The sequence below is a fragment of the Indicator indicator genome, chromosome 1 (genome assembly GCF_027791375.1).
Source record: "Indicator indicator isolate 239-I01 chromosome 1, UM_Iind_1.1, whole genome shotgun sequence".
In the NCBI taxonomy this organism is placed as follows: domain Eukaryota; kingdom Metazoa; phylum Chordata; class Aves; order Piciformes; family Indicatoridae; genus Indicator; species Indicator indicator.
In genome coordinates, this window is record NC_072010.1 from 33732912 (window position 1) to 33760823 (window position 27912).

Here is a 27912-nt window from a genome sequence, read left to right on the forward strand (position 1 = left end):
GAGTCAGTTAAAAAGACAATGTTGGCAGGTTATCTATTTCTCTATAAAAAGTATAGGAAAATATTAAGTGGGCTACTATAAAATAAAATAATACTAAAATCAATTCCTCTTGTCTGAATTACAGTTATACAACATTGCAGTGTAAGTTTCTTTGGGCAGGGATTATTTCTTTTTATTATTTACAGGACCAAAAATGTTTAGGCTAGTCTCAAAGTAAGAAGCAGTAGATTGAAATATTGTGGAAGAGTTTTTTTGCATGCTTTACCTTTTACTGTTCTTCCAAGTTTAAAATACTTTTCTTTGAAAATAAAAATAGATATTCAGGAGGAAAAAAACAGCAGTTCAAGGGAAATAGATAAAAATGCATCACGAAGAAAATTTGCAATTGCCAGCATGTGCAAAAATTCATTTTTGAGCAAGTATTTTCTATAAAGTATTGTAAAAAAAAAACCAAAACCCAGTACCTACAACCATGAGTTTAACTGACTTCATTCTGTTTCTAAGAAGGTGGCATTAGGTGTTATGAAGGCAATACCTGGATGACCCAAACCAGAGGTTGCTACAGCAATTGAATACAGTGAACTGGAACATTCTGTTTGGAATGCACATAGCAATCTGCTGCCACTTCAAAACATGCATTTCTCCTCTTCCTCCTGAGGTGTAGGACCTATCATCTATAAGAACACTAGCTACTTCAATAAAATGGATTCCTTTCAAGTTTTAAGGTATGCTGAGTGACTGCAGAAATTAAGCGCATTGGACTGGGGGGAAAAAGTCATCCACCAAACGGTGTAGTGATATTTTTGTCTTGATGAATCTAGCATGTTGAATCAGGCTCCAAAAGGTCTATTAGGATGACTTGTTTCCTAAAAAACTAACTACTTTTAGGGGATGTGTTTACCTTGTTTTTGTTGAAATATTGAGATGTATGCTTTGAAGCACTTTAAACATCAGGATTAAATTATTAGGAATTCAGTTCATTAAAAACACAGTTACGTATGTCCTTAGTTCTAGGAGCTAGGGCTTCTACAGCACTAAGGAAAAACCCCAATACTTGGAAATTACAATAAAAATGAGACAGTTACACTGTGTTCGAAAGACTTTTGGGAAAGCTGCGCGACTAAACAGAGTCATAACCCAGAACCTCAGCAGAGAAACCGCGTCAAGTATTTTGAGACTCCTTGTCAGATGCATTTAGATTTGATGCTCAACATTAATCTAAGGCATAGAGTTGCATAAAACTTGCTCTCCTGGGCATCTAATAAATACAGCATAAATGATGCTTACTTTTTTTTTTTTTTTTCTCTCTCTACTTGCACATTTTAGAAAACCCTTCTGCTTAGGACAATAAAAGTTAAATTCTTTGGTGGTCACTAAAAAAAACCCCAAACTGTACAAAGACAATTGATCAGTTGTCCTATACTGAGGTACTTTGAGAAGTGTCATAAGAAAGTTGTGTTACAAACAACATTTGCCCATTTTCCCTGCCTAAAGGCAGCTCCCATTTTTTAATATCATCAATGTGGACCTCAACAGTGGCCTGAAGAGATCCTGTTCCATAGCCTATCTTAATGCACTGCATATAGCAAGGCTGAGCGTAGCTCTACAATCAGGAAAGCAAAGGAAGTTCTTCCACGTATGTCCTTGAATGCACCAGGAAGATTGACTACATAGTCTACCATAACAGTGATACATTAGAATGCTGCTGCACATTAAAATATAGCATAGCTTACAGAGAAGCAGAGAGTAAAGGACATACAACCTGTTAAAATCTGATGGATGCCACCTGAACATCATTAAAGGGGTGAATGTCGAGTACATGACAAAAACCAAACAATTTTTCCATTGTTTGCATATGCAATAGCATGAAAATCATGTCACTTGGCAGAAGGATTTTGGTTTGGGGTTTTCTTTTTTTGTGGAAAACCTAATCAGTGTAGTCTTTTGCTTTTGTTTGTTTACCAGAACAATCAATTTTGTTCACAGAGCTCCCAGAGTGGTGTTTATTTAACCTACAGCAGCAAGAGCACAGAGTACTGTAATTGGATATACATGAAGTCTGTCTTGCTCCTTTTGATTTTTTTTCACAACAAAACAATGAGGGGAATAGATTTTACTTTCCAAAGGACGATTGCCATCTACCTTCCATGGGACAACTCCAATCATACTCATGAGGAAAGGACAGCAAAACCAGGATGTACTTGACATTGGCCCCTTTTAACAGGAGAAAAAACAAGTGAAAGAGGAGAAAAAAAACAAGAGAAACTTTGCTGCCTACAAGGAAAACATAAGTAGATCACAAGATACTCTTTAACCTGTAAGAAATGTCAAAGCTACTCTATTAAATAAAAGTCCAATATTCCTTGTGCTGCAATAACACATTTTTAGAAACAGCAAAGAGATGGCAATTCTGTGCAACATCATCTCAAACAATTAAGGTTGGTTGGTTGTTGATTTTTTTGTTTGGTTTTGTTTGTTTTTTGTGGACAACATAATTTATTTTTCTACTAGATAAATATTTTTTGTGAAAAATTAACCAGGAAACTCAATTATGAAGCTATGTTTCATTTAAGTAAACTGTAAATAACCTTATAAACTCTGGTATAATGCAATTTCTAAGCAATGATGGTTTTCATTTTTTACCCTGTTTACACTCATGGGTTAATGACTTGCATGTGATTCATCTTTGCATGCATAGTATAAAACCTCAGAGTCTGCTTGTTGGATTTTAATGATCTACTGATGTAGGAGTGCTGACAAGAAACAAATTGATGCCTTTCTAAAGAAATGCATACAGAGACATTTTTTAAATTAATAGTTAATTAGTAATGAGTAAAAGCTTACCCCACAAAAATCAAATCAGCCACTACATTTTAAAACTCTTCTTACGTATGATAAATAAGATTAATTATCCCGTAAAAAATTTTCATTAATCTTTCAACCTTCTTTTTGAACAATAGAATAAATAAAACCATTAGTGCCTGAAAGTTCGAATATGCTACAGATGTTTAAGAGAACTCAATAACTACTTTAAAATGCACCATGAGAAATTCTTTGTGATTTTCCATGCAGGAAGCCAATTGATATTTTTGTGAGGTACCTGTCTTTCAAAAATACTCTTAATTACCTGATATACCTTCTGTACATGGTATATTTCAAAATCTAACTGTACAGTGTTTCAATCATGTATAATGCATGTAATCTGCTGAATATGGCACAAATGCTATATTTCCATACCCTCACATCCTTTGCTGTAGAACACATTTTAGGCATAATACAACACTGAAGAATAGAAAAGTGCCTGAAACTGGAGGAGAAAAATAAAGACACTCAAGTAGTAATAAATTAAATCCCATTCAAACCCATATAAAAGTTGTTCAAGTGTTTGAAGTATCAGATGTGTCATGCAACAGAACAACAGACGATTCAGGCAGGCACACCATGCATTACAGTTTGCATTCATGGTATCACAAGATACTCTCCCCCTTTCTGCGTAGCCAGCGAGTGCTGGGTACCCGCAGCATTGCTAGGCTCACGTCTTGAACCTCAAAAACCTCTTGGTCTCCTGCACAGGAGGTTTTGTGGAGCTATGCCTTGGAAGGATAACTGGACAACCTTATGCTGTACAGTGGTATCTTGCTGCAGCATAAAGAGAGGCGTACTGAGCTGTATGTAAGCAAAGCGATCATTTCTCAAATATTTTCCAGTCAGTGCAGTTCACCATAAACCAATCCAATTTACCAAAATGTGCTTATCTGAACTGGCCAAGTTTGCACACCAACACAACATCTTCACAGAACATACCACCTTTTTTTGGCACAAATCCTTTTGTACTCTTGCAGCAAGCTCTTCGCCATACAAGAATTCAGAGACAGTAGCCTGTACAAACACTGGTGCTTATTCTTCCATTCAGTAAACCACACAGACAGCAAAGTGCCTGCAACAGCTTTGCTTCTCCAGCAACTTTCTCATCTCTTGCTAGGGAGAGCACTAGCATAATTACACTTCAGACATAGGGGTGTTTTTGCCAAGCTCTTTAATTCCCTGGAGAATTCGCTTCATATGACCCACTTTCGTTATCCCCAGGTCCTACAGAAATCAAAGAAAAAAAAAAAAGAAGGACATTTATTTACAAAAAGGAAAAGAAAAAACTATTGTTTATGATCTAGCCATGCAACACATGTCTAGAAATGTGCTCACTGCAATCAACATTAACTAGAAAAAGATTCTATGGAATTAACAGTGGTGCCTAACAAAAAATTGCTTAGAGGACACAATGAATCCCTCTCTATCCTGCAGACAGCAGATTACTTACCTGAAATTATGGCACTGCAATATCTGTCAAAAACATCTTTCGCTTGACTTAAAAGTACCAAAACCTTTCACAATTTCTAGGGAAAAAAAAAAAAAAAAGAACAATCTCCCCCTCCTCTCTAATACAGCAATCAAATGTTTGGTAGGATGTGGTGGATTAGAGCTTCTGTCCAGCAGTGTTACTTGATCTGAGGCCCTATGATGTCTGCTTTAATAATCAAACACACGTATCCCTAGTTTCTCAAGGAAAAGTAGATGCAACAACTACAGGCATGTAGGACAACTTCCCTTAAGAGAGCAATAAAAAAAGCAAGCATTTGCTTTTCATTCTGGAAAAGGTTGTCTCCAATCATGGATCTTCCTGATAAGCTGCAAGAAAAATTCTTAGAGACATGACAGTCATATCCCAAAAGAAAATGTTAAAAGCACTAGCATAAATCTCCTTGTAGCCACCACTAAAGCAATCCCATCAGATGAAATGCTCCTAATATTGATTGCTGGGACAACTCTGTATGAGCGACAACAGACAATTTTTTGCAGCAAACTCCTCCCAGTATTAATATAACAACAGCTTTATTAGCATTCTTTTTCAATTTTGACTCGTCCAGTGGTCAGATGAGAAGATTGGGATGCCTGGCTGTGCTAATGCTCCCCAACTGTGATAACGATTTTTCAGTTCAGTTTAGTGGACATCTGCTTCCCTTAGCTGCCAAACCCAGCTTTGAAAAACCCCTTTAAAATCTTTGTGTTAGTGGTGTTGAGCAAGTGTCAAACACTAGTTATTTATGCAATAATCACAATCTATTTACCTAAGGTTTAAAATAAATAATACTACTACAAAATTTAGAAAAGTTTCACTATTTTTCTGAACTAGAAATCTTTTCCCTTTAATCAGAAGACTTTGCATTGCAAAGACATTGAAATGAGTGCAGTTAAGCAACTTAATTATTCTCATGCAGAGAGAAAAATGAAACAATAGATAATATTCTATACATAGTCTACACAAAAACTGTATCTACCTTTCTAGAGTCACAGAAACATCAGAAAACCTGTATTTTATATTACTTTGAAGTGTTAGTATGCAATTAATTTGCACTTCTCCAAAGCGAGAAAAGGGCGATAAGATGGGCATGAATTAATTGTTTTATTTTAAAGGTATCACAGCACAGATAGAATTTTTTTTTTTTTTTAATGCTAAAGTTAATTTTCCAGTGAATCAAAAATACACCAGAGAACTGAAACTACCGAAAGAGCCTAGTTGCTATGGAGGAGATGCTACATAAGGGAAAACCTGTAGAATACTTTCCAAACCATGAGAAGCCACACACATTAGAAGTTAAGAACTTGCAAATTCTTCACAAGGAACATTTTTCACAAGTAGCACTTCTGTTGGATAAGCAACATAATGAGATGCTGCCCAATTTCAAAAGATCACAGGAAAGAATCATATTAGACAATTCCCAGAAAACTTAGCCACTTTTTCCAGCAAGCTTTACATTGCATCATCAAAACCTATGTTTCAGAGGCAAGAGATTTCAGTTTTATTTCCATTCCAAGTTGAAGTTCAGTAATATAAATTAGAACAGCAAGTCTCAAAAGCCTCACCACAATTTTTGGGACTCTTCTGATACATTCTGCCCCATTTCCAGGGTGAAATAAAAGCCAAAACAAGCAAACAAGCAAAAAGATAAACTGAATAATTTGTTTTGGAGGAAAACTGACACTAAACACTATCTAGATTTCTCTGTTTACTACTGATAGAGGAAAGCTTGCAGAAATTCTCTTATCTCAGATTATAAAAGGATCTGCTACAGCAGCATACCACACATCATTCAGGAAGGAAGATACCCAAAGACCTTTGCATTTTTGTGCATGCAGGAGTTTGATCTTGCTTTACATAATCTCTCTATATTTAATTGCTATCTAATTAACAAAAAATCAATTTGACTAAAATACGGTTTTGAAAACAAGACTCTAGCTAGAGTCTGAGGAAGAAAATAACTTTGCCCCCCCCCAGCTATAGCCTTAAAACTGCAGGATCCCTTCTCATTTTGCTATCCCTAACCACTTTGCCATCTCTAGGCCTTCAGCAGGTAAGGCTCAAAAAATTCTGGAAAACAACACACACAAAAAAGGTGTGCAAAAAATGCTGATGAAAATTCTTGTAACAGCTCTCAAGAGTTCTTCATCTGCATTATATTATGGTGACTATGCTCCTGTCTGCTTAGCCAGGAACCCATTTATTCCAGGTTTGCCCCACGTATTTTGGCCAAACATACCACCAACGTAATATGACCAAACAACTTGCATAAACATTCCCTACTATTAACATCTTCCAGATGAGAAACCTACCCTACTTGCATTCCCCATGTCGAAAGCCATCTAGCATGCCAGAAGTCTAACAAATCTTAGACATTTTCCATGCAAGAACTTTTTCAAAATGCACTACTGCGAGACACAGCGATGAAATGCTGCAGTCCTCAGCACAGACTCCAGCTTGGCTGGCACTGCCCATGAAGCTGACATGAGGCACAAAAACTCTTTCTCCAAGGAAATCAACATTGCTGTGGAGTTCCAAGGAGACAGCATCCTCGTCCTACCAAACATGGTGTGGTGCTGATTATTACTAAGTTGCGTGCGTAGCAACATATTTATCAATGATAAGAATGCCAGCATTTGGTTTAGAAAAAAAAGTCTAGTTTCAGTGAGTTTGCTTGTAAAATAGGGTTAAAAACCAAAGTCACAAATAGGCTTTTTTCTACAATTTCATCAGCACAGTAGAAATTCACTATCCAACCTTTCCCCAAGTGAAAGAAAAATCACATGAACGTTAAAGTCTAAGATTCCTCTAAATAAAAATAGGCATTGAAGGCTGGAGAAAGGTTATTTTTGCAGGGGGTGGGTAGAGAAAGGTACCTGATACCTTTTGGAGATTCTCCTTTGCCAGTTGCCACAGAGAGCTAACTGAGAATGGAAGCCACAAGCTATGCACAAATATAATTAGAAGTGTCCAATTTTTCAGTCAATGTATTGATCTATTTCAGTAGTGCATGCACAGGAAGAGATGTTCACCAAATTCTTTTCTGTACTGCTTTTTATTTCTACTTTTGACCATAGATGGAAAGGTAGTTCCAGAGGATTCAGTCAAAACAGGCAATGATTTTTTCCTCTTGTATACATGAGAGGTAATAGAGGTAAATCTGTTGCACATGACTTAACAGCTTGTGAATCAATGTCAAGTCCATTTAACTTGGCAGGAAGCACAAGCTTATGCTGGAGGAGAGGCTGTAGGCAGGTTACAGCTCACAGGAACACTGAAGACTCGTCTGCACAGCTTGACAACCAAAGGGAGGAAAAAATTAACAGGGCAGCTTATGATGTGTTCCTCTTTTTCTAGGTACCACATTACCAACTCAGATCACTGGGCAGAAAACTGCAAGCTCACTGAGCCATCTTTAATTGGGTCCCTGCAGAGATCACAACCCACATGTAATGAACAGGACAACTACTAAAATCTGTTCTTTAAATTCAGTGTTGCTACACAGAGCACAAGCCATGCTTGGCCACAAGCCTGGCCTACCTTACAAACAGTGCAGCTTTGGAAGCTCTTGGTATCTGTTAATGAGCAGATGGCACGATTCTAGAGCAAGACTTCTATTAGTACAGGAGAGGGGCTCTATCAAGAAGCACAGTGACAGGACAAAAGGTAACAGTTTTAAACTGAAAGAAGGTAGATTTATATTAGATATGAAGAAGAAAATCTTTACTGTGAGGGTGGTGAGGCACTGGAACAGGTTGCCCAGAGAAGAAGGATGCCCTCTCTCTGCAAGTGTTCAAGGCCAGGCTGAATAGGCCTTTGGTCTAGTGGAAGGTGCCCCTTGCCCATGGCAAGTGGGTTGGACCTAGATGATCTTTAAGGTCCTTTCCAATCCAAATAATTCTAAGATTCCGTGATTCTATTCCCATGGCAAATGGTATATAGAGCAACTCCTTGTCCAGCTATGCTGAGCCATTTAAAACCTCCTGTGTGCTTCCAGGCAGCACTAGATAGAGGAGAAAGTAAAAATCTGTCTCTATAAAAATATGCTCTAAGACAAATTTTTAGATATTTCAGGGTATAGGTCTTTGTTATGGGGTTTTGTTTATTTATTTATGAATCTTAGCAACAGGTTGATGATTATCCTGCTGCAGATGTTGGCTTGGTTGCAGATACAGTCTTCTGGGCATGCAGTCAAATTGGTACCAGAAGCCATGTCTAGTTTAACACTGATCTTATCCACCATTATTTAATCCAACAATTTTGACATCTTGATTTTTTTTTTAAATATTTTAGCAAACCATTGTGATGATGCTGACGTCCCCAGTTAAGATTTAAATTTGTTCAGTGTCCCTTCAAAACATGGACTTGCAACATCTATCACTGGAACATTTTGGTGGATTACTTGGACAGTTTTCTGTTTCTATGTTTTTGCAGAAAGGGACTGTCCTTAAATTGTCCCTCCATGTCAGGAACTATCCTGAAAGAATGGAATTTAATTTCCATGCAAAGAAGCTTAGGCAATCTAATACCAAAGGGCAAAATAATACAAAAAAGCCAAATAGAGAATCTCCAATACAGCTATCTTCAACAACTGCCTTCTACTGCAACAGTCACCCAATGCAAGCTCCACCGTATAACATCAGGATTTCATATTATATAAGAAACTACAAAAAATAGCATACTTGTATGAAAATATTGCCTTTACCTGGACACTACTGCACTATGGCTAGAGCAATGACTTGTACTCTAAATGTAAATTGTTTGCAATTTATACAATATCCTATTTCCCCTCCTATGTGCGAAAAGCAGCTGCAAAACACATTATCAAGAGCTCATGACTATTGAGTTCCCAGAGAAAAATCATGTAATGAATCCCCAAAGATATAGTCTCTATTACGTATAATGGATGCACTTAAGTCATTCTTGAAAAAGACCAGCAAGCTCAAATAACAGCCTCAGACTGCTAGGTAACGTTTCTCCCTGCAAAATTTACCAATCTGACCATCAGAGGAAGAAAGTTTTACAATTTTGGAGTCAAAAGGAAGTGCTCTTTTTAAAATCTGTAATGCTAAAATCAGGCAGCGTTTGGCCAGGGACAATAAAAGCTAATGTGAAGGTCTCTCAACACACAAACACCAACACGGTGCAAATCAAATGCTGCAATTTATTAAACTGCTTATGTTTCTCACACCCACTCTATCCAATACAAATAAACCACCTGAAGCAGCTGCTCAAAGCTGCTGACCTTGCAGTAGATGATAGATTCAAAATTGTTATCACCACCTCCAACTGATCCATACTGATTCTGTTTAATGGAAACAGTGAACTCTTGAATTATATTACACTGATGTCAGGAAGATATCAAATGTGTTTTTCCTATGCCTTCTGAAAAGCTGTAATGCTATCATTCTACAGAAAGTGCAAAAAAAGAAAATAAAAGGAAATTTCAGATAACACAGATATTCTTGGTTGCAAGTACAAGTCAGCGCTTCAGAAGTTCAGGCCAAAGGACAGCGCATATTAGTTTATTGCATATTTGCACAGTGTAAGCCAAGCTACAAGCACATAACAAGTGCAGGGAAGAAGAAAAATTGGTTCTTGTTTTGTCAAAGAAAATGGTCAATAGCAGAAAAGTAGCACAAAGGAAATACCTTAAGATCTCGCCTTTCCAGATGTAAAAGCTCAGAGCCTCGGATGTCATGGCTGATGAAGATTTCTTTGTACTCTCCCAAACTGAGCAGATCCAGCCAAGCAGCAACTTCATCTGTGCCCCATTTTTGAACTACCAAAGTTAAGAGCAAAACCCCCTTAATTTCTACATGCTCAAATGCATCACAAGCAAAGGTTAGGCCAAAGAGAGTGGAAAACAGAGAATTGCCGTGCTAGCAAAGGGAAAGGTTAGAGGTGTCATTTCCACAAAAACTGACAATTTCCTTTTTTACATGCAGGTTACAGGTTAGCAGTAAACATGAGAAAGTATCTAAACAAAGTTGGGGTTCTTTGCTTTGCAGCCATGCTTTCAGCTTTACTCCAGTTTCTTCAGTAAAGCCTTTAAAACTTCATATCCCAACAAGTTCCCATTAAAAGATCTTAGGAACAGTGATGCAAAGACTAATGTTCTGCTTTACACTATTAATTTATTAGTAGTCCTCCAGGGAGAGCAGAAGCCTTCAAAAACTTAATTAACATGTAAAATTAAAATATCAACCATTTCTCAGACATAGCAATGGCAGCAAGCAAGTCCAGCTTTAATTAACAGGATCCAGCATTCTTAATTAATGCAACAAATATTCTTTAAGCTACTGTGTTACATAGGCCATTAAGAAGCTCTCTGTAAAACATTGTTCTCTAAGGTTAGTTGCCCACATTAGTCCTAATAAGATCACATTTACTGGGAAAAAAAAAAGTTATGCTACTTATTACTATAATTTTGCAACTTTATTCAATGTTGATCAGTTTTTCAATGAAGTGAAATCTGAAGTCTAATCTGAAATCTAAAAGTCTGATCAATGACTACAAGATTTTGCAGGTTATGACCAGCTGTCCATTAAAAAGACAAAGATGTAGAAACAGTTTTAGGACCATCTGATCACTGATTAACTCCTGGACATAATCTTAAGGAAGCAAGTTCATGGATAAGAACAGAAAGAGAGGAGAGTGGAGTTTGTTCAGCTTCGTCTAATGAAAAAATAAGTATTATCTATAATTTTTTATTTGATTTGTCTCACTCGCTGAACTTAGAAACCATCTGAAATTTAAGGATAACTGGTTAATAAAACCAATGTGATAAAAGCTATTGTGCACCTTCTGAAACTACCCTGGAAAACCTGAATTGGAGCTTCACAGGAGGCTTGGATTGCTATGAGTTAATCAAATGTAACAGACACAGGTCCTGTTGCATGATAAAACTAGCTAAGTATTATTGTAGTAGTTCCTTGGTTCACTTGGAATTCTTGGGGTCCTACTGAATGCTTTCCTAAAGAAGATGCCAGTTAGCTCACTGCTTTTCACTTTGCCTTTACTCTTACAGTAGAGTGCATCATGTCACCTCTTATCAAAAACAACCATAAAATCACATTTTCCCCTAATTCTACTATTTTTCTTGCAATTTCAAAACACATACCAGGCTGAGGGCTGGTCTTATGCTTCTGAACTTTTTCTTTTTTAAACTTTGGCACTATGCGAAAGACTGTACTCCTGTTGTTTCTTTTAGCATAATCCAGAGGGGGATCCTGCATGAAAGAAGAGATACATTTATCTTTAATTAACAGAAGGCACTCTAATTAAATGCTTGAGGTGGTAATTCATTCAATCTCAAAAAATAAGACCAGATTTTACTGCCATAAATAATAATGTCAGGATTTAACCCCATACATGTTTCATCTATTGTCCTAATTTTGAGCCACAAGCTGCCCAGAGCAAAAGCACAGGAAAGATATTTTACCCCTTCCCAGGAGAAAAATAAAAATGGTCCACACTGGATTGGAAGGTTAAATGGAAATTCTATTCACAAATACACACATGTGGCAGTTTAGGCTGGGTGCCTCCTGTTACTGCCACATAAGCTACACCTCTGGTGTTCCAAGTGTCCAACCCAGTAAGGTGGGCACAGGAAGCGGTGTATCTCTACCCATAAATCCTGCGCCCTATAAATCCATCTGCAAAGTCATTCTCTCTCTCTTTCTTCCCTCTCTGCTCCCATGGGAGATGCTCCCCTATCGGGTAATGGTGGGGGAGTATCTCAAGGCCTGTCTAGGCCTAATGCCAGGAGAAGAAGGAGGCAGGGGGGGCAGTCTCAGACCTGGCCAGCCTGAGACTAGCCTAGCAGTGGCGGGGGGGGACAAAGAGTCCTGGGGTTTGGGTACACCCTCAGGTGGGAGAAGGGAAGAGTTTGGTACACCCTCAGGTGGGAGAAGGGAAGAGTTGGGAAGCCTTTGGGTGTGGTGTAAGGGACTCTGTACACTTGGGATTCTTTGCTACTATGCTTTGTAGTGTTTTGCAGTTTCACCAATTGCTTTTCCATTTAAGCTTTCCATCACTCTCCAATCTGTGTGAGTGTCATTCTTTTGTCCCTCTAGGGGCAAGAGAGGATTTGTCCAGCCCCAAACCAGGACAACACAAAGGGCATTCAGGTGAAAAGAATACACCTGGACCTACACCAGGCCAAAACCTTCCAGATCCTTCCAGAAACCTCCACCCCACTCAGCCTCAGCAAGACCAAGAGCAGGCTAAACTGTGCCCCCCACTAAACTCAGGCCTGCTGCAGGCTTCAACAGGTCCAGTGGTGCAGCTCGCAACTCCCTGCCAGCCAAAGCCAAGAGATAAACCTCTCCTCCACCAAAGGTAGTGGGCGCACGTCCCAAGACAGGGAGAAGAGAGAGAGATTTGGCTGCACGCTCCCCTAAGTAGAGAAATACAGAAAAACGGAATGGAATAATAGATTACAATATCCTGGGATGAACTGCCTGTCCCCCTGGGACTCTCTAGCCTCTGGAGGACTTTTCTTTGTGATTATACCAATTAACTCTTGATTTCCCTTAACCTACAACATCTATTAAATAAAAACTCAAAACCTTTACATTCGAAAAAGGGAGCAGAACAAGAAGCTCTAAGCTTTAGATGCTTGTTCACAGCAGACAAAAATGGTCCAACATCATGACTGAAATTGCCTCTCCAGATCACGGCAGATTCTAACTTACTCTTCCTTATCAGAAGAAAATTAATTTCAATTAGAAACAGAAAGCATTAATCAAACTCACTGTGATGGTTTGAAACTGTCTTTTTAATTTTCCTTTGCAAAGTTCAAGCAGAGAAAGATAAACAATGTAAATAAGTCACTATTGGGTGTAAGAAAGCAAAATAATGACTGTTCTAAACACTTCCATTGGATAGATAGAAATGTTTAAGAACCACTACTCAAAACAAAGTAGGGGCGGTCGGGGCTTCCTTGCTGGGCTGTCTGGCTGCTGCTGCTTCTCTTCTGGCTGAAGATAACACACTGACCTTGGCAAGCTAAGTTAACAGCCTCTCTGCTTTTAACTAACTCTGCTTTCTGCAGGGGGTCTTGGGGTAGGAGGCCCCTGGGATAGAGGGCCCTTGGGAAAGTTCCCCTTTGGGGGGAAACAAAGGGAGCTTGGTTGTGCTTTTCTGTTGATTGTATATATTTGTAAATGTTGTGAATTGTGTATATTTGTACATATTCATTGCATTTCATCATAGATTGTAGATTTGCTTGGAAATACAGCTTTCATTTGCTTTCCAGACTGAGCTAGCCTGGTTATTGTCGCTGTGAGGGGGGAATTTCAGCTCACACTGATACACTCACCTCATCATCGTTTGGTTGAAAAACATAATAAAGCCAAGGAATCTCAGCAAGTTTTCTCAACTCTGTTTCCACACTGTGCAAAGCATCAGACAACAGTTCTTCGTGAGGAGACTCTAACTGCTGTTTATAAAAAGGCCAGAAAAATAGTATTTTTAGTTTTATTATGATACAACACTTAAATCTAGATATGTTGTTACCACACACAAACAGACGACTGCTTCATAGAGAGTGTAAACAAATGGTGAGAACAAATGATCCTCCCAACTTAGATTTTCTTTCAGAGATGCATCAGATCACCCTAACACTATATTTAGTATGGTCCCAACCACAAATGGATGACTGAGGCAGCTGAGACTATTGGTGCAGACCAGCTGGACCTAGCTGCCAATCACTATCATCACGAGTCTTCATAAAGTGAAATTGATCTGGTAACACCTACACTAGAACACACTAGAAATGAAAATTTACAGCTCAAGGGAGTTAAAACCTGACCAGAAGAGCAAAAACCTGGAAAATCCTTGTATGAGAAGTGGTGTAAAAGAATACATGGCAGGAAGCCTGAGTTGCTATTTGCAGATCTCTTCATATGATGGATCTCTCTCTTGTGATGAAGTCAGGGGAAATGGATATCACTGAAGATATTCCATTCCGAAAGTTCTTCCAGTGATGATACAATACCTGCATGATGACTCCTGCAGAGATATGGAGTGACAGCCACTGCTGCTGGCTGAGGTTGGGAAGAGAGGGACTTGACTGGAGCCCCAGACAGAAGGCAAAATGCCAAAAATACAAATGAAGGCCAAAGAGGAAAAGAAAGTGGTAGCAGTGTAAAAAGCTTGAGACTTGCTGACCTACAGGAAATTGACTTTATTAACACTTTGAGAACCCCATGGAGGTACCAGTTTTCCTTAAAACACTGGTCTGAAAACTATTCTGCAGCTGTTGTGAGAGTTGAACCTGTGAGGATAAGGTAAGGCAGGCAGCTAATCCCTGGCAAAGTTATTTTGGCTTTATCTGGGGTTGCTGAAACACTATTTTGAGGTAGAGCTGAATCCTGAAATGAGTAACTTAGAATCATTAATGAAGCAATCTAAGCATCTATTTTTCTCTTTGAAGTAGTAGTCCCAAAGCTTTGCAGAATATGCTTTTGAAAGGACATAATCAAGTTATATCTTAATTAATATATTTTTAAAATGGAGATGTAAGAGAATTTTTGCTCTCTAGCACTGGAAAAAGATTTTGATGTTTTTGGGGTTTGGTGATAAATTATAAGCCCCTATTAATTACTAACAAAAACTTCTTTCCTTTGCTTCACTAGTTGCATATGTTACCACCTTTCAAAGGAGACACTATCTTCAGTAAGATGTTGCTGTTTAGCATAGTAATACTGGAAACATAAACTCCCTCTTACTATCATGTTATTTTATCTTCTAAAGCTCACAGAATTTAGTGCCCGTATGCAGACTCTGATCTTTCTTTTGCCTTCCCATTTTTCCCCAATTTGAACAGTCCAGTTAATTTGGAGTACAGACCACTTGCCTTTGAAGAAGTTACATTGTATTTTCATTTTAAGAAATCAAGTCATCCATTTTGTATAGATGAGTGAAGCAGAGAGTTCTGTCTTTCTCAACAAGCACTTATCTAATTGCTTGATTCTCAAAGGAAAACATTTTGCCTGGGGACAAAAAACCCTGCCCATCTGATGGTGAAAAAGTGTTAAGCATTGGCAATATTGCTCCTGATATAAACCCAAAACAATAATGTGATTCTGGTAATGGAAGAGTCAGCAATTTAGGGTAATTTTTTCTCCTAAAACATCTTGGAAAAGCTTATTTCTAGATAGAAATTAACACTATGAACGAAACAATGGAAAATAAAGGATTTTTTCGATTCCTTCGCAAATGACTTTTTCAATATGAAAATATTTTATTTCAGTGAGCTCACATCAGTTCCTTCAATTAAAATGAAATATTCACAGAATCACAGAAACATTCAGTCTGGAAAAGACCCTCAGGATTATCAAGTCCAGCCACTAACCCTACTCTACATGGTTCACCCCTAAACCATATCCCCAAGCACCACATCCAAACAACCTATAAACACATCCAGGGTCACAGTTCATCCTTAACACATTGTAAACTTGTGCTCAGTTCCAGGCTGGAACTGCTTTTCAAAAAGTCAAAATGGAAATAGTGCCTTCAGAAAATATCTAGACAAAACAGAGTTTCTTGCAGCATGTCAAAAATCCCAGTAAAAAAAAAAAAAATCAGCAACAAACAAATCAGAGATAATCTGAATGGGGGAATACAAAAAATGTATTTTGTGACCTTACCAAAGGAACTCTTCCTACTAGCAGAGATTCGGTTTCATTATGTAGGGCCTTCACATTGACAGCTATCTCCATGGCAGTGTTTCTGGTAAGGCTCTGGGGAATAAGCATCATAAAAAATTATTGGAAGTGATGCAAGTCAGATTGACAATAAGTATTTGGGTTTACAGCACAGATTGTAAGTATCTTCTCCAAGGAGAAACATATCAATTCACTGACAACTTCAGCACTGAAAATAGAAATGTAGTCTCTGTTTACTGTCTTTTCCTCAATTTCATTTAATATGACAATATACAATACTGAAGATCATCAAGTGACCAGCCACCTGTGAGATGAATTCAGTTTTTATGGATGACAAAGACTAGGAGGAAAGTTGTGGGCCCATTTAGCAGTGACTGTTGATCTGAATTTTTTACCTTATGCTTAGCAGAATTAAGCTGTTAACCTTTACTTCTTAAAATATGGCTAACTAATGTATTTACCATACATAAATTTAGATTAGATACAGACAGCCTCTACCTAATTAACCTTTCTTGAGTTTAATCCCTGAAAACACTCAGACTGTCTAGTGTGAAGAGAGAATCAGAAAACTCATTTCCCCTCACCTCCTCTGCACTCTCTGCATAACACCTGGATAACAATTAAGCATGAAAATTTCTGTAAATGCATCCACAAGAACTGACCTTTATATAGTAACAGCACTTCTCAGCTTTTGTCATGCCTCCAACTCTCTGTCTGGGGACATGTCTACACAGTTGTCTGCAAGCAGATACGAGCTTACTTTGCCAATTGTTTTTGCTGTTTGCTGACTTGAGTTTGGTTTACTTGTGCTCAGAACTACATCACCTCACTCGATTTAATATGCACTGTGGCATCACTTCAGGATGAGCACCCCTGGCTCTGGACCACTGATGCAAATGGAGCAAATTCTTTACTGCTTCCAAAAGGCAACAGACATACTCTTACCATGCCCTGATCCAAACTCCCTAACTCCCTTTCAGCTGCTCACTCCTCCTTGCAACAACATCCAGGAGGTCTGCATTTTAAGTGTCATTAATGTCCCTTTCTAACATGCAACATTCACAGAAGAGAGTATCAGCTGGGGAGGATGCTGATGAATGCAGAAACTGCTTCTACTGCCTTCTCAGACATCATAGCAATCTAACACCAGGATGGGACTTCCCTTTTTAATATTATTCTGTAAAAGGACAGTTATCCTAACTCCCATTCCTGGTACTACTTATAATTTCAGAACCATTGAGTATGATCTCTACCAAATTCATCAGCTATTGGGTGTTTCCCTATGCATATGAAGGACTGAGGCTCCATGCTGCTATAGAGAGCAGCACCTTTAGAATCAGAAGTAATTTTCCCTTTACTCTCACCTTAAAAAAAGATTGAAAAAAACAGGGAGAAGATTCAGCATCCATTCATCTGTTAAACAATTTCATTTAAATTTGAGCATGTCTGTGTATGTTTAGGAGACGTTTATCAAAAGCTTCAAGAATTATCATCCAGCTTCTTTTAACATGGGGACAGGGAATACAGCTCCCATGTCACAAGCGAATGCACACAGATATTATAGCTTATTTACTTATATATAAAACTCTGTTCTTCCTTTACCTCAGGAAACCTTGGGTTGGCTTTATTTAATGCATGTGAACATGCATTAACAGCATGAGCAAGCTCCTGCTCCAAGAGGCCATGTATTTTTGCTGCTTCACAGATCCTACAAAAATATTTAAAAAGAAAAAAATTGTTTCTTACCTTCTTTAAAGAATAAATCTTAAGAGTACACAATTTTATCAGATGAGAAAATATACAATTAAAAAAAATACAGACCTTTAAGATAAAATTTGAAATACAAGTATCTTTTCAAGTAATACAGCACCTCATACAAATAATATCCATAACACAGATTATTTTTTCTGCTCTGAAATGTAAGACACATCTATTTGTCTTAGAACACAAAGAAAAATCACACCAAAAATGTTTGGGCTATGAATTAAACTAAATTACAGTGAAAACCCCTAGTACATTAAGATGATTTACTTGAAGTTGTGTTAAAAACCATTGCACTCACTTCAGCAGGCATTTCTTTGAAATGTGACATTAAAATCAGCTGCAATCATTTGAGATTATGGGAGGCTGTAATTACAACCTCAGGACCATCTCCAGAAGAGTAAATTTTTTTAAACGGTCTTGGCTAAATCTCACTTTAATTTATAACTTAAATTGTTCTTCTTTGTGTACTTAAGTCACCAGTACAGTATATGAGCAGGTAAGTTCTTAAATTCCTTCCTTCAATTTCAACTCACCACATACTTCAAGAACTGATTTTGATGCTTAAGATAATTTGTTATCATGATGAACCAAACAGTAGCTTCACAAAATGTTCTGATTTAAAAAAAAAAAATCATTTTCTTAAAAAAAACCCCACCTACCACAACCAAACACACACACACTGCCCTCCCTTGCTCCCCCCAGCCTCCCCACCCTCTCCCCCAACCCGAAAAGTTTTGGTAGGTTTTGTTTGTTTTTGTTCTGTGAAAATTATAATATTATGAATACACTTGCATCTCAGGAAGAAAGTAGCTCTTGAAAATAAAAAGGCTGTGAGATCAGTTTTATACCATCAGCTCACTGATCATCTCAACCCATACAAATTACTGATGTGTCCATGGGCACAGAGATAAGGATTTTGACCACAAGGAATGAAAGAGAAAGCTGCAATGACAACGAATAAGTGGATGAATGCAAAAAGGTATGAATATTTTATCTGGCTATTTGGGATCCTTGAAAGTTGGTGTGCAGTATTTTAAGAAAACTTTCCATTTTGTTGAAAAGTGCACATCTTCTTGAAATTGTGATTAAAAAGCCTTTAAGAAAAAAATAAGGGCAGGTGGATACAGCCACGTGGTTGCCTTCTAAGGGTTTGATTTTTTTTTTCAGTAAATACATTTCCAGTTTGCCACTTCAACTGGTTCAGAAAGTTGGTTTCCACAAGAAAAAAATATACATAAACACACAGAAATAAAAATCACATAAATATATAAGAAAAGCATACATGAACAAGTAGAGCCTTAAAAAAAAAAACACATTAAAATAAATAGTAACTGACAGAGTGGCAACAAAACATTAATCAAAACCCAGGAAAAATAAGACACTTCCACATCTGTGCATGCATTTGCATGAATAATTCAGTCCCAGTGTCTAGGTTTGCAATCCAAACTTACTAATTTTACTGTACCTGGTAATAAGTTCTTCTGCAGCTTGTGAGCACAGCTGGATCTGTGCAACTTCTTCATCTGTAGCCAAATCAACAGCCTGCTGAGGGTACAAGGGAGATCGAATGACAGGTTTACAGGAATCAAACTTCTGTTTGTCTTCCCAAGACTTCAAGGTGTTTTCAAAGGCCTAATCAAAATGAATTATGCATTCAGTTCATAGCACTTGAAGTATTCTTAGCTATTAAAAATTCTAATATCATGTAAATTTTAATTTATATAAAATTTTAGTTAAAATTTGTTTAACAAATAACTTTTAAATTTAATATAAATAGTATTAGCTGCATAAATAACAAAATTACATTACAAAAATCTCTTTATCTCCTTCTCATTATTCTCAAAATACATCTTCCAAGACCGTAAGAACACAAAGACAATGATAACACAAGAACATTTTGCATGGATAGAACGATCCGACTCTGAAACTAATACAGGATTCAAATCTAAAAAAAACGGTGAGGAAAAGTAACAAATTTACTAAAACAGAGTTGAAAAGCTATTAACACCATCCTACATGCAACACCTAACTAGTGGATGAAGAACTGAGAGACAGAAACAGCTTTCACATGGTGATCCTAGACAACCTTGAACTCTCCAGTGGCTTTGTGACCAGGTTCTGCTTGTGTCTCTTCTGTTTGAGACTGAGACATGGGGGAATGGGCGGATTAGTAGGACAGAAAGAGAGAGGGCAGAAACCTGCAGACAGTTACTCTGAAGAATGGACATTACAGAAATTTGCTATTTATGAGACTGTGTTTTGACACAGTCAAAATATTCTTACTATATATTAATAAGAATAAAGTAATGGCACTAGTAAAATTGATAAAAGCTATCAAAGCTTTGTCACACCAGCTTATGATAGAAATGATATAACTGAACCAAAGTATTACAGAACCCTATGTGAGTAATGGTTTCTCTTAACACGCTTTCTGCAACATACTCTGTCTCGTGTTAGCATCTGAGCTCTGTTTTTATGTATGATCTTAATAACTCCTGGGGGCTGGATCCATGCCTCTCCATCAACTTGCACTGGAACCCCTTCATCACCAAGTATGGTGATCTTCACTGACCGACACTGGAAAAGAACAAACACGTTATTTTACAGAGCAATAAATGAAACTGACATGAAATATGTTGATTACTAGGAGCTTGTGGCTTCCTTCCAGGGCTGTCTCAAGGATGAAACCCTTTCATAGTTCATTCATCACTGAAGACAATTTGTTACCCGTTAAAATTAAAACAATGTCAGCACTTTATTAATGTATAGGGTGGTGGTCATCAGGAGTACCACTACTTGTCAGCATCCCAAATTGATGCTAAACATGTTGCATGCTTTCATGTAAGAAACAAACCTGAGCTATTCTGTGGTGCTGCAGTTTGATGACTCTTGAAACTGCCATCTGCATGCTGCCAAATACTGCAACAACTTCTAAGATTTTATCATCAAATGATGGAGCCCCAAATATCTGAAAAGGAAATAAAATATTCCATTCTTTTATGGTAAATCTAGTGCTTAAGACTGTATGTTCAATGAAACACAAATTCATTTTCAAGATTTAAATACACTTATTTACTGTAGAATGTCATATGAGAGAGACAGCATAGACAGTAGGCAAATATTATTTGAAAACAGTAGTGTTAACACCATTTTAAATATCTGAATGATGAGGCATATCCTTTTATAGGAAAGATGGCATGTTTCAGCATGCAGACTGCTTTCCAATGCGAGATGAAAGGCCAACTCAAAATTGCTTGACTGATGTGCTTAATATCTAAGAGGTTCTTGAAATTAAGAGGCATAATGGTGTCTTTTTTCTCAGAAGTGTTTATCTTATGTTCTGAATTCTCTGGAAAGCAACATCTGAGTCCATGCTCAGCTTTGTTAAACATTCAGCATTCATACTGAAGAGGATCTTGTTTGCACTGTATACAATTATCCACTGTAAATACAGAAACTGCCTCTGTATGGAATATTTTGATATCCAGCCAAAACGTTGAATTTCCATGAGCTTACGCAAAGCACAGAAAGTCCTGCGTGTGCCATTGCCACCTGGTGTCCTACAGGGGAATCCAGCCATGCCACAGCACAAGTCTTAGTCTGGAGTTTAACCGGGTCTGGCAGGAGATACCAAGATCAACTGAAGATAGACCATTTCATCCCGATATGCAATAGGGAGCAATTTGGGGGGAAAATCAGCATGGGAAATCACTCCAGTAAGAGTTTAACAGGTAGAGAGATCATCTCTGAGTGGTATTATACCTCAGTTCGCATCATGGGCAGAGTAAACAATCAGAAACACGTAAGACCAGACCAGAGAAAAACCCTAAAAGGAGCTCAAAAGCCACAGCCAGTCAGGTCCTGTCTCCTGATAGAGGATTTCCTGGAGCTGAAGAAAAAGAGGGTGCAGATCCAACACTGTTGAATCTAGCCTGTCCACAGCAACAGCTCAGGGAGATGACAGGGAACAAGTTAAGGGACTTTGGTCCTTGCTGACCACCAAGCCAGTGGAAGCCTTCAGTGCATTAAGCAGTGGCTTTGACCAGGAGGCTAACATGGGCTTTCTCAGGGAAAGTGCTGCACAGCACAATTGCCAGAGTTTCGTGTCACATCCAGGTAGCACTTTCCCTCAGAGCATCCCAGGACTGCTGAATGGCAGCAGTAAGACTGCTCCAAGTTGTAAGATATTAAGGTATCTGTGTAGTAAAATATTTCTTAGGAGATGTGAGGAAGGGTTAAAAAAAGGTATCTTAAAATATTTTAGAAGCTCATTGAAAAGAATATTTAAAAACCAGAATACTATCCCCACTAAATTATCAGTCACTGTCACTCATTTTCTGAATCATCATCTCTTAGATCAAAATTGTTTGAAGAAAAAGGGAAAAAAATCAGGTATAAGTTGTAAGCGATTATCCTTGTCTATCTTACTTTTTGTTAGAATATAACAAACAGGAATATATGCCATAAGAAACCGTATTCACATGAGTTTGTAAAACAATATAAAGAGAAATTATTTGTGTTTGCTAGTTTCTGGAAATACTCATAGAAACATTAAAAAAAAAAAAATCAGCACGCCTTATTATGAACATTTTGCTGGAATGGACACAAAAGAAGTCAAACAGTCTCCCTGAATAAGAGTTGCTATCCAAAGTATAAGCTAGTATTTATTGCTGGGTTTGCAATAAGGAAGATCACTTCTCTTAAATGTTACTCACATCATCTTCTTTGGTTCCACCCCAGAAATTAGTCCCACCAGCATAGCTGGGAATGTTTAGCACAGCTATGCCCTGCAGGCTTGGAAGAGGGATGTACTGTCCATCGCACTGTAATGGATGAAAGCTCATTCAGTATACAGATAAATGTGACAGAAGTAATCAGACATTTTTGGCACATGAGGCTTCAAAAGAGCTGGCAGGGGAGGACAGTCATTAACAGGTTTAACATAAGACTATTCCCCTATTCCCTCCATGCCGTGAAGCACCTCTTACACAGTCCTCTTCTCCCCAGTCTTAGCACTCATTTTTGCAGAGCTGAAAACTAAGTAGATACTGCATGCTGGAGGATGTACAGCAGAGGTGTTCCATGACTCTTTAAATAAACATTTTCACACCCCTTACTGTGAGCACACAGACTATGCTCTATCAAGGATTAAAAATCTTTTTGCAAAGAAGAAAGCTGTCTTCCTAAATGCACACCATAAGATTGCTGTGGACATTACAAAAAGCTTTATCTACCCATTCAGTAACTAGTCTTCTATCCCACCCAGTCCCAAAACTGCAATGCATTTGTTATTTAGATAAATTCATTAAATGGAGTAAAAACAAAATTTAAAAAAATATTAAGTATTTCTGGCATAGGCATAAACATGTCATTAAATATAAGTGCTGTTAGCATTGTATGCTTGGCTTTCTGTAATAATAACTTCACTCACCTCCTGAAAGCGCAAAGGCAAATCTAGAATTGAACCCCAGTCACCCTGCCTGTGGGTAGGAGTTGTTAATTTTCTGGTTCAGAGGTCACTCCTATGACTGATCATTCAGCCTTTTTGTCTTACTCCTTTATTCTCCATATCCTGGTCAATATGATCATGGGATGATGTAGGCCAATCTCATCCTTCTTGTGGCCAAGAATAAATTTACAGACATCAGTGATATCACTCTTGACATAAAACTGCCTGCAGGAGTGAGCCTAGTGATCTCAAACTATTCAGCCTAGATTCAAAAGTGTAGTCCTGCAGCAGTGCCAGAAGTGTGGATTTGAAGCAAGTTGGGAATACAAGGTTATCGATGCTGGATGCAGGCATCACTTTGTGGATTATGAATCTGCAGGTGAAGTTGCCTTTAAGGAGATAGTGATGCAAGCTACTAGTCCCTCAAAAGGATCTTAAAATTATACAAATTAAATAGAAATCCTCCAGAAATAAGGATAAAATCCACAGAATTTTATCAGAAGGTGAAAGAGATGAAATTTTTTTCCAGAATCTGCTTAGGGCTCTCTTATGATTTAATCTCAGTCACAAGACAGAATTTAGTATTTCAATCAAAATGTCACAGTATCTAAAATATGCAGTGATATTAAGAAATGCTGTATCATAGCAGAGGTCTGTCACCAATTCCTGAAACTGATATTTTTAATTTTCCATAGCTGTGCACCTCATCACATCTTTTAGCATAAGGCGAACATTGTGCAAGGTAACACTCAATATGAAATTCTTACTTAATGGTTTACTTCCAGAAATGCTCAAAAATAAATATGCAAAGGTCAGATTTGAATGCCTTATTAAATCTTACTTGAATCTTATTCAAAATATCCTTAAATTAGAATTCTATCTGCAGCGTACATAACATTCTTTCCTGTCATTACATTTGCTAACTACTGCATAATTCCTTGATAATTACTCAGCACTTAAATAACAGCAATCTGCCACTACCAGACAAAATCCTCTTAGAGGAATGAGAGAGTTCCATCAATTTTAAAATATTCTTTCAACTTAAAAAATTATCTTCATATAAGTGTCATGTTTGAAATTTTTAGCATGAAGTAAAAAGAGAAATCAATTTTGTTTTCTGTCAAAATCCAGCCTAGATATTCTTTGTGTGAAAATAACTATAACCATCCCATAGTCTTTTCCTTCATTCGATAATCACTTACACCTCCTTTAAGTTTCCCATGTGACAAAGAAGACTTAATTTTATGTTAGAACTTACTAAAAATAACCATGCTTAGATAATTTACACTGCATTTGTTGTTGCTATGATGATCTTGTTTCTTTTGTGGACTGTCAAACACCTTTTAGAGAAGGGTTCAAGTGGTGTAGCTGGGCTTCTTGTGTTTCACATTCAGAATCCCCCTTCAGGAATTTTTGATTAAGATACCTGTGTAACCAAACTTCCATGTAGTTTAAAATGAGCCTGAAGGATAAGGATCTCTCTCCTTCTGTTTAGTGTATGCTCATTTATGCTACTGTCTTCTCCTTGGATGCAATGAACATTAAGAAACAGATCCTAACTATATAGTTTTTTTTTTAAAAAAAACATTGAATTACAAGAAACATTATACTGGGTATTTTATTTAAGTACTGGGATTTTAGTAAAAAAAAAAACAACCCAGCTGAGGAATCCCTATACAGCACACTTTTAGATGGCACCTTTTGAGGCCAGTTTAGGTTGACCACAAGAACTTTAAAAAGTTTCAAGAGGAAGCCCAAATTCCTCACTACATCTCGTGGAAGAAAAAGACCCTCCTCATCCTGCCAACAAACAAAATTTACCTCAAGTTGAACTTTCTGCTCTAAGTTCTTGTAAGTTCTCTGCAGTAGCTCTTTTGTGCCAAGAACTCCATACCACATCATGTTTTTCGTCCGACTTCTGAAAACAGGTAAACAAGAATTGCATATTGAAATACATTATTGTCTTATATTTGTAGGATGTGAAAAAAGTCAATCAATTCAAGCAAAGAGATATGGAAAATAAAAAAAAATGGAAACATCCTGGTTCTGTCACTGACAATTATATTACCTGCACTTTTCAGGGTGCTCTTCTCGCTTGTTATTAAATTCTAGTGAAATTTTTGCATCTAACCCAATTCCAAAGTAGTTGTTCATAACACATTTTTCTGAATATCCCTCCCTGTTAGAAGAAAAGAAATAATTAGGAGTACATGTGTACAGTATCTGGACACACAGCACTTGAAGATTGTGGTTGGTCTCAGAACAGGTACACTAACCAAGAGACATCAAGAGATGTTTAGTCTGAATCTCTCTGAGGGAATCCAACAGCAGGTGAAAGGATAGATTGGCTGCTAGCTCCTTTGCGAGTACAAGTTACTTCCCGTGGGGTAAAGATGAAACCCTATCACATCTCTTTCCAACACTATCTCCAATATCCACTTTCACCATGACCAAAGTAACAGTGGGATATGAGGAAAGAGCTGCCCTGGGTGCAGCTCTGAGACAGGAGCACACACTGGGCTGAGTACCCAGGCTGTCTTTAGGCACGCTAATACTGGATGTTTGGCTGATGCTACTAGCACAGACTGCTTTATTTTAGGGGAGCTCTGGACCACAACCCAGATACCATCCATAATCTGCCAATGCTATACTTGGTTCTTGGAAGCAGAGACAGCTTAGGACATGAATTTCCATCTCACTGTTCCTGTCCTCAGGGGAACACTCCTTCTCTACTACAAAACACCCTGACTTGCCTAAACATCTTGCTGGTGTGGCTGAAGCTTGCATTCAGACCAGCTGTTTGGGCATGAGCAAGGGGTAAACATGGGCCTACATGGGCTTACTGTAGGCCCCATTCCAGTACCTGAAGGGGCCCTACAAGAATGTTGGGGAGGGACTTTTTACTAGGGCTTGTAGTGACAAGATGAGGTGTAACAGCTTTAAGCTGGAAGAGAGTGAATCTAGACTTGATTTTAGGAAGAAATTCTTTATAGTGAAGGTGGTCAGACACTGGAACATGTTGCCTAGGGAAGCTGTCGATGCCCCATACTTCGAAGTCCTCAAGGCTAGGATGGACAGGGCATTGAGGAACCTAGGTCTAGGGGAAGGTGCCTCTGCCCATGGCAGGGGAGTTGGAACTAGGTGATCTTTAAGGTCCCTTCCAACTCAAGCCATTCTATGATTATTCTGGCTGTTGCAAGACAGTTTTGCACTACTCATAACTAAAATGGCACAACCCAACCTATTTTCAGACCTTGAAGCTTACTGCTAAATGATAGCGGAACAAGAATTTCAGAATGTATAAACAAAAATATTACCAAAAAAAACCCTGACCAACCAACAAAAAAACCCAAATTAAAGCAAAATAGTAAATTTGGAATAAATATTTCTTACAGGGAATCTGGATCTGGATCAATGAACGGTGTAGCACCAAATGGATCAATATTGGCTAGCAACATTTTGCTAATAATTGAACTTCCTGCAATAGAAGCAGCTAGACCAGCCCGCAAACCTGATTAAAAAAGAAAGACAGAAAAACAACAACAAAAAAAATTATTTGATAAGCAGAGAAACATATATTTACACAAGCCACATACTGAGACACAAAATTAAATAAATTCATTGTAACAGTGTGAGAGCTGAAATCCCCGTCCCACACCGACAATGACCAGGCTAGCTCAGTCTGGAAGCAAATGAAAGCTGTATTTACAAGCAAAACTATACTCTAAGATGAAATGCAATGAATATGTACAAATATAGGCTATTCACAACATTTACAAACATCAATCAACAGAAAAGCACAACCAAGCCCCCTTTGCTTTCCCTAAGGGGCCTTCCCCAAGGGGCCTCCCCCCCAGCCAGAAGGAATCCCCCTAGACCCTCTCTGGCAGAAGGCAGAGAGTCAAGAAGCAGAGAGGCTGTTAGACTTAGCTTGTCAAAGTCAGCGTGTTATCTTCAGCCAGAAAAGAAGCAGCAGCAGACAGACAGAAGCCGAGCAAACCAAGAACTGCCCAACTCCCCAACCTTGTTTTGAGTAGAGATTCTTAAACATTTCTACCTCCCCAATGGAAGTGTTTAGAATAATCATTATTTTGCTTTCTTGCACCCAATAGTGATTTATTTACATTCTTTCACTTTCTCTGCTCAAACTTCGTGAAGAAAAATTAAAAAGACAGTCTTAAAACCATCACATTCATATAGGGAATTATTGTGTTTCTACCTGTTTTTTACCTATATCAGTTATTTTTTCAGGCATCTGGCTCTCTTGACCAGAAAGTCAGCCACGCTTCAGTGCAGTGGCTGACTCTTCAAGTACCACCATTGAGAAAAAACAAGAAGGAAACACACATATACATTTCAGGGTTTCCGGCTAATGCTCACTGGCTAGCTTAGTAACCAGATGGGCAGCCCAACATTTAAAAAGACTACTACAGCTTTTTATGTAGTTTAATCTTCATCTCTAAACTGTTATAGTTTAGCTATCTTAATTTGTAGAAAGATCACAGCTTCACCATGCCTACCTTGTGCAATATCTTTGTCACACTACAGAACACTGTTGAATGCATGTAAACACTTCCTAAAAATTTTCACTTAAACTTATACGAATTGCACTATACACATAAAGTTAATTGAAATAATCTTTTACTGTCATGAATTACATTTGGGTAAGA

The 27912-nt window shown here is 37.9% G+C and overlaps 1 protein-coding gene across 2 annotated transcripts in view; it reads right to left on the reverse strand.

Annotated features, from left to right (window-relative positions):
• Positions 1 to 3999: 3999 nt before the first annotated feature.
• Positions 4000 to 27912, reverse strand: part of DGKH (diacylglycerol kinase eta) — a 170279-nt gene continuing 146366 nt past the window's right edge. Inside the window, exons 19-31 of one of the 2 annotated variants that reach the window (XM_054391362.1) lie at positions 26636 to 26753; positions 25311 to 25421; positions 25064 to 25160; positions 22509 to 22616; positions 20648 to 20761; positions 20236 to 20370; positions 19259 to 19425; positions 17632 to 17737; positions 16012 to 16104; positions 13680 to 13799; positions 11478 to 11586; positions 10006 to 10136; positions 4000 to 4089 (exon numbers count right to left, since the gene is read on the reverse strand). In XM_054391362.1, coding sequence (XP_054247337.1) covers positions 4000 to 4089; positions 10006 to 10136; positions 11478 to 11586; positions 13680 to 13799; positions 16012 to 16104; positions 17632 to 17737; positions 19259 to 19425; positions 20236 to 20370; positions 20648 to 20761; positions 22509 to 22616; positions 25064 to 25160; positions 25311 to 25421; positions 26636 to 26753 — 1499 coding nt within the window. The remainder of the gene's footprint in view (positions 4090 to 10005; positions 10137 to 11477; positions 11587 to 13679; positions 13800 to 16011; positions 16105 to 17631; positions 17738 to 19258; positions 19426 to 20235; positions 20371 to 20647; positions 20762 to 22508; positions 22617 to 25063; positions 25161 to 25310; positions 25422 to 26635; positions 26754 to 27912) is intronic. The other variant, XM_054391372.1, reaches the window with a different exon arrangement.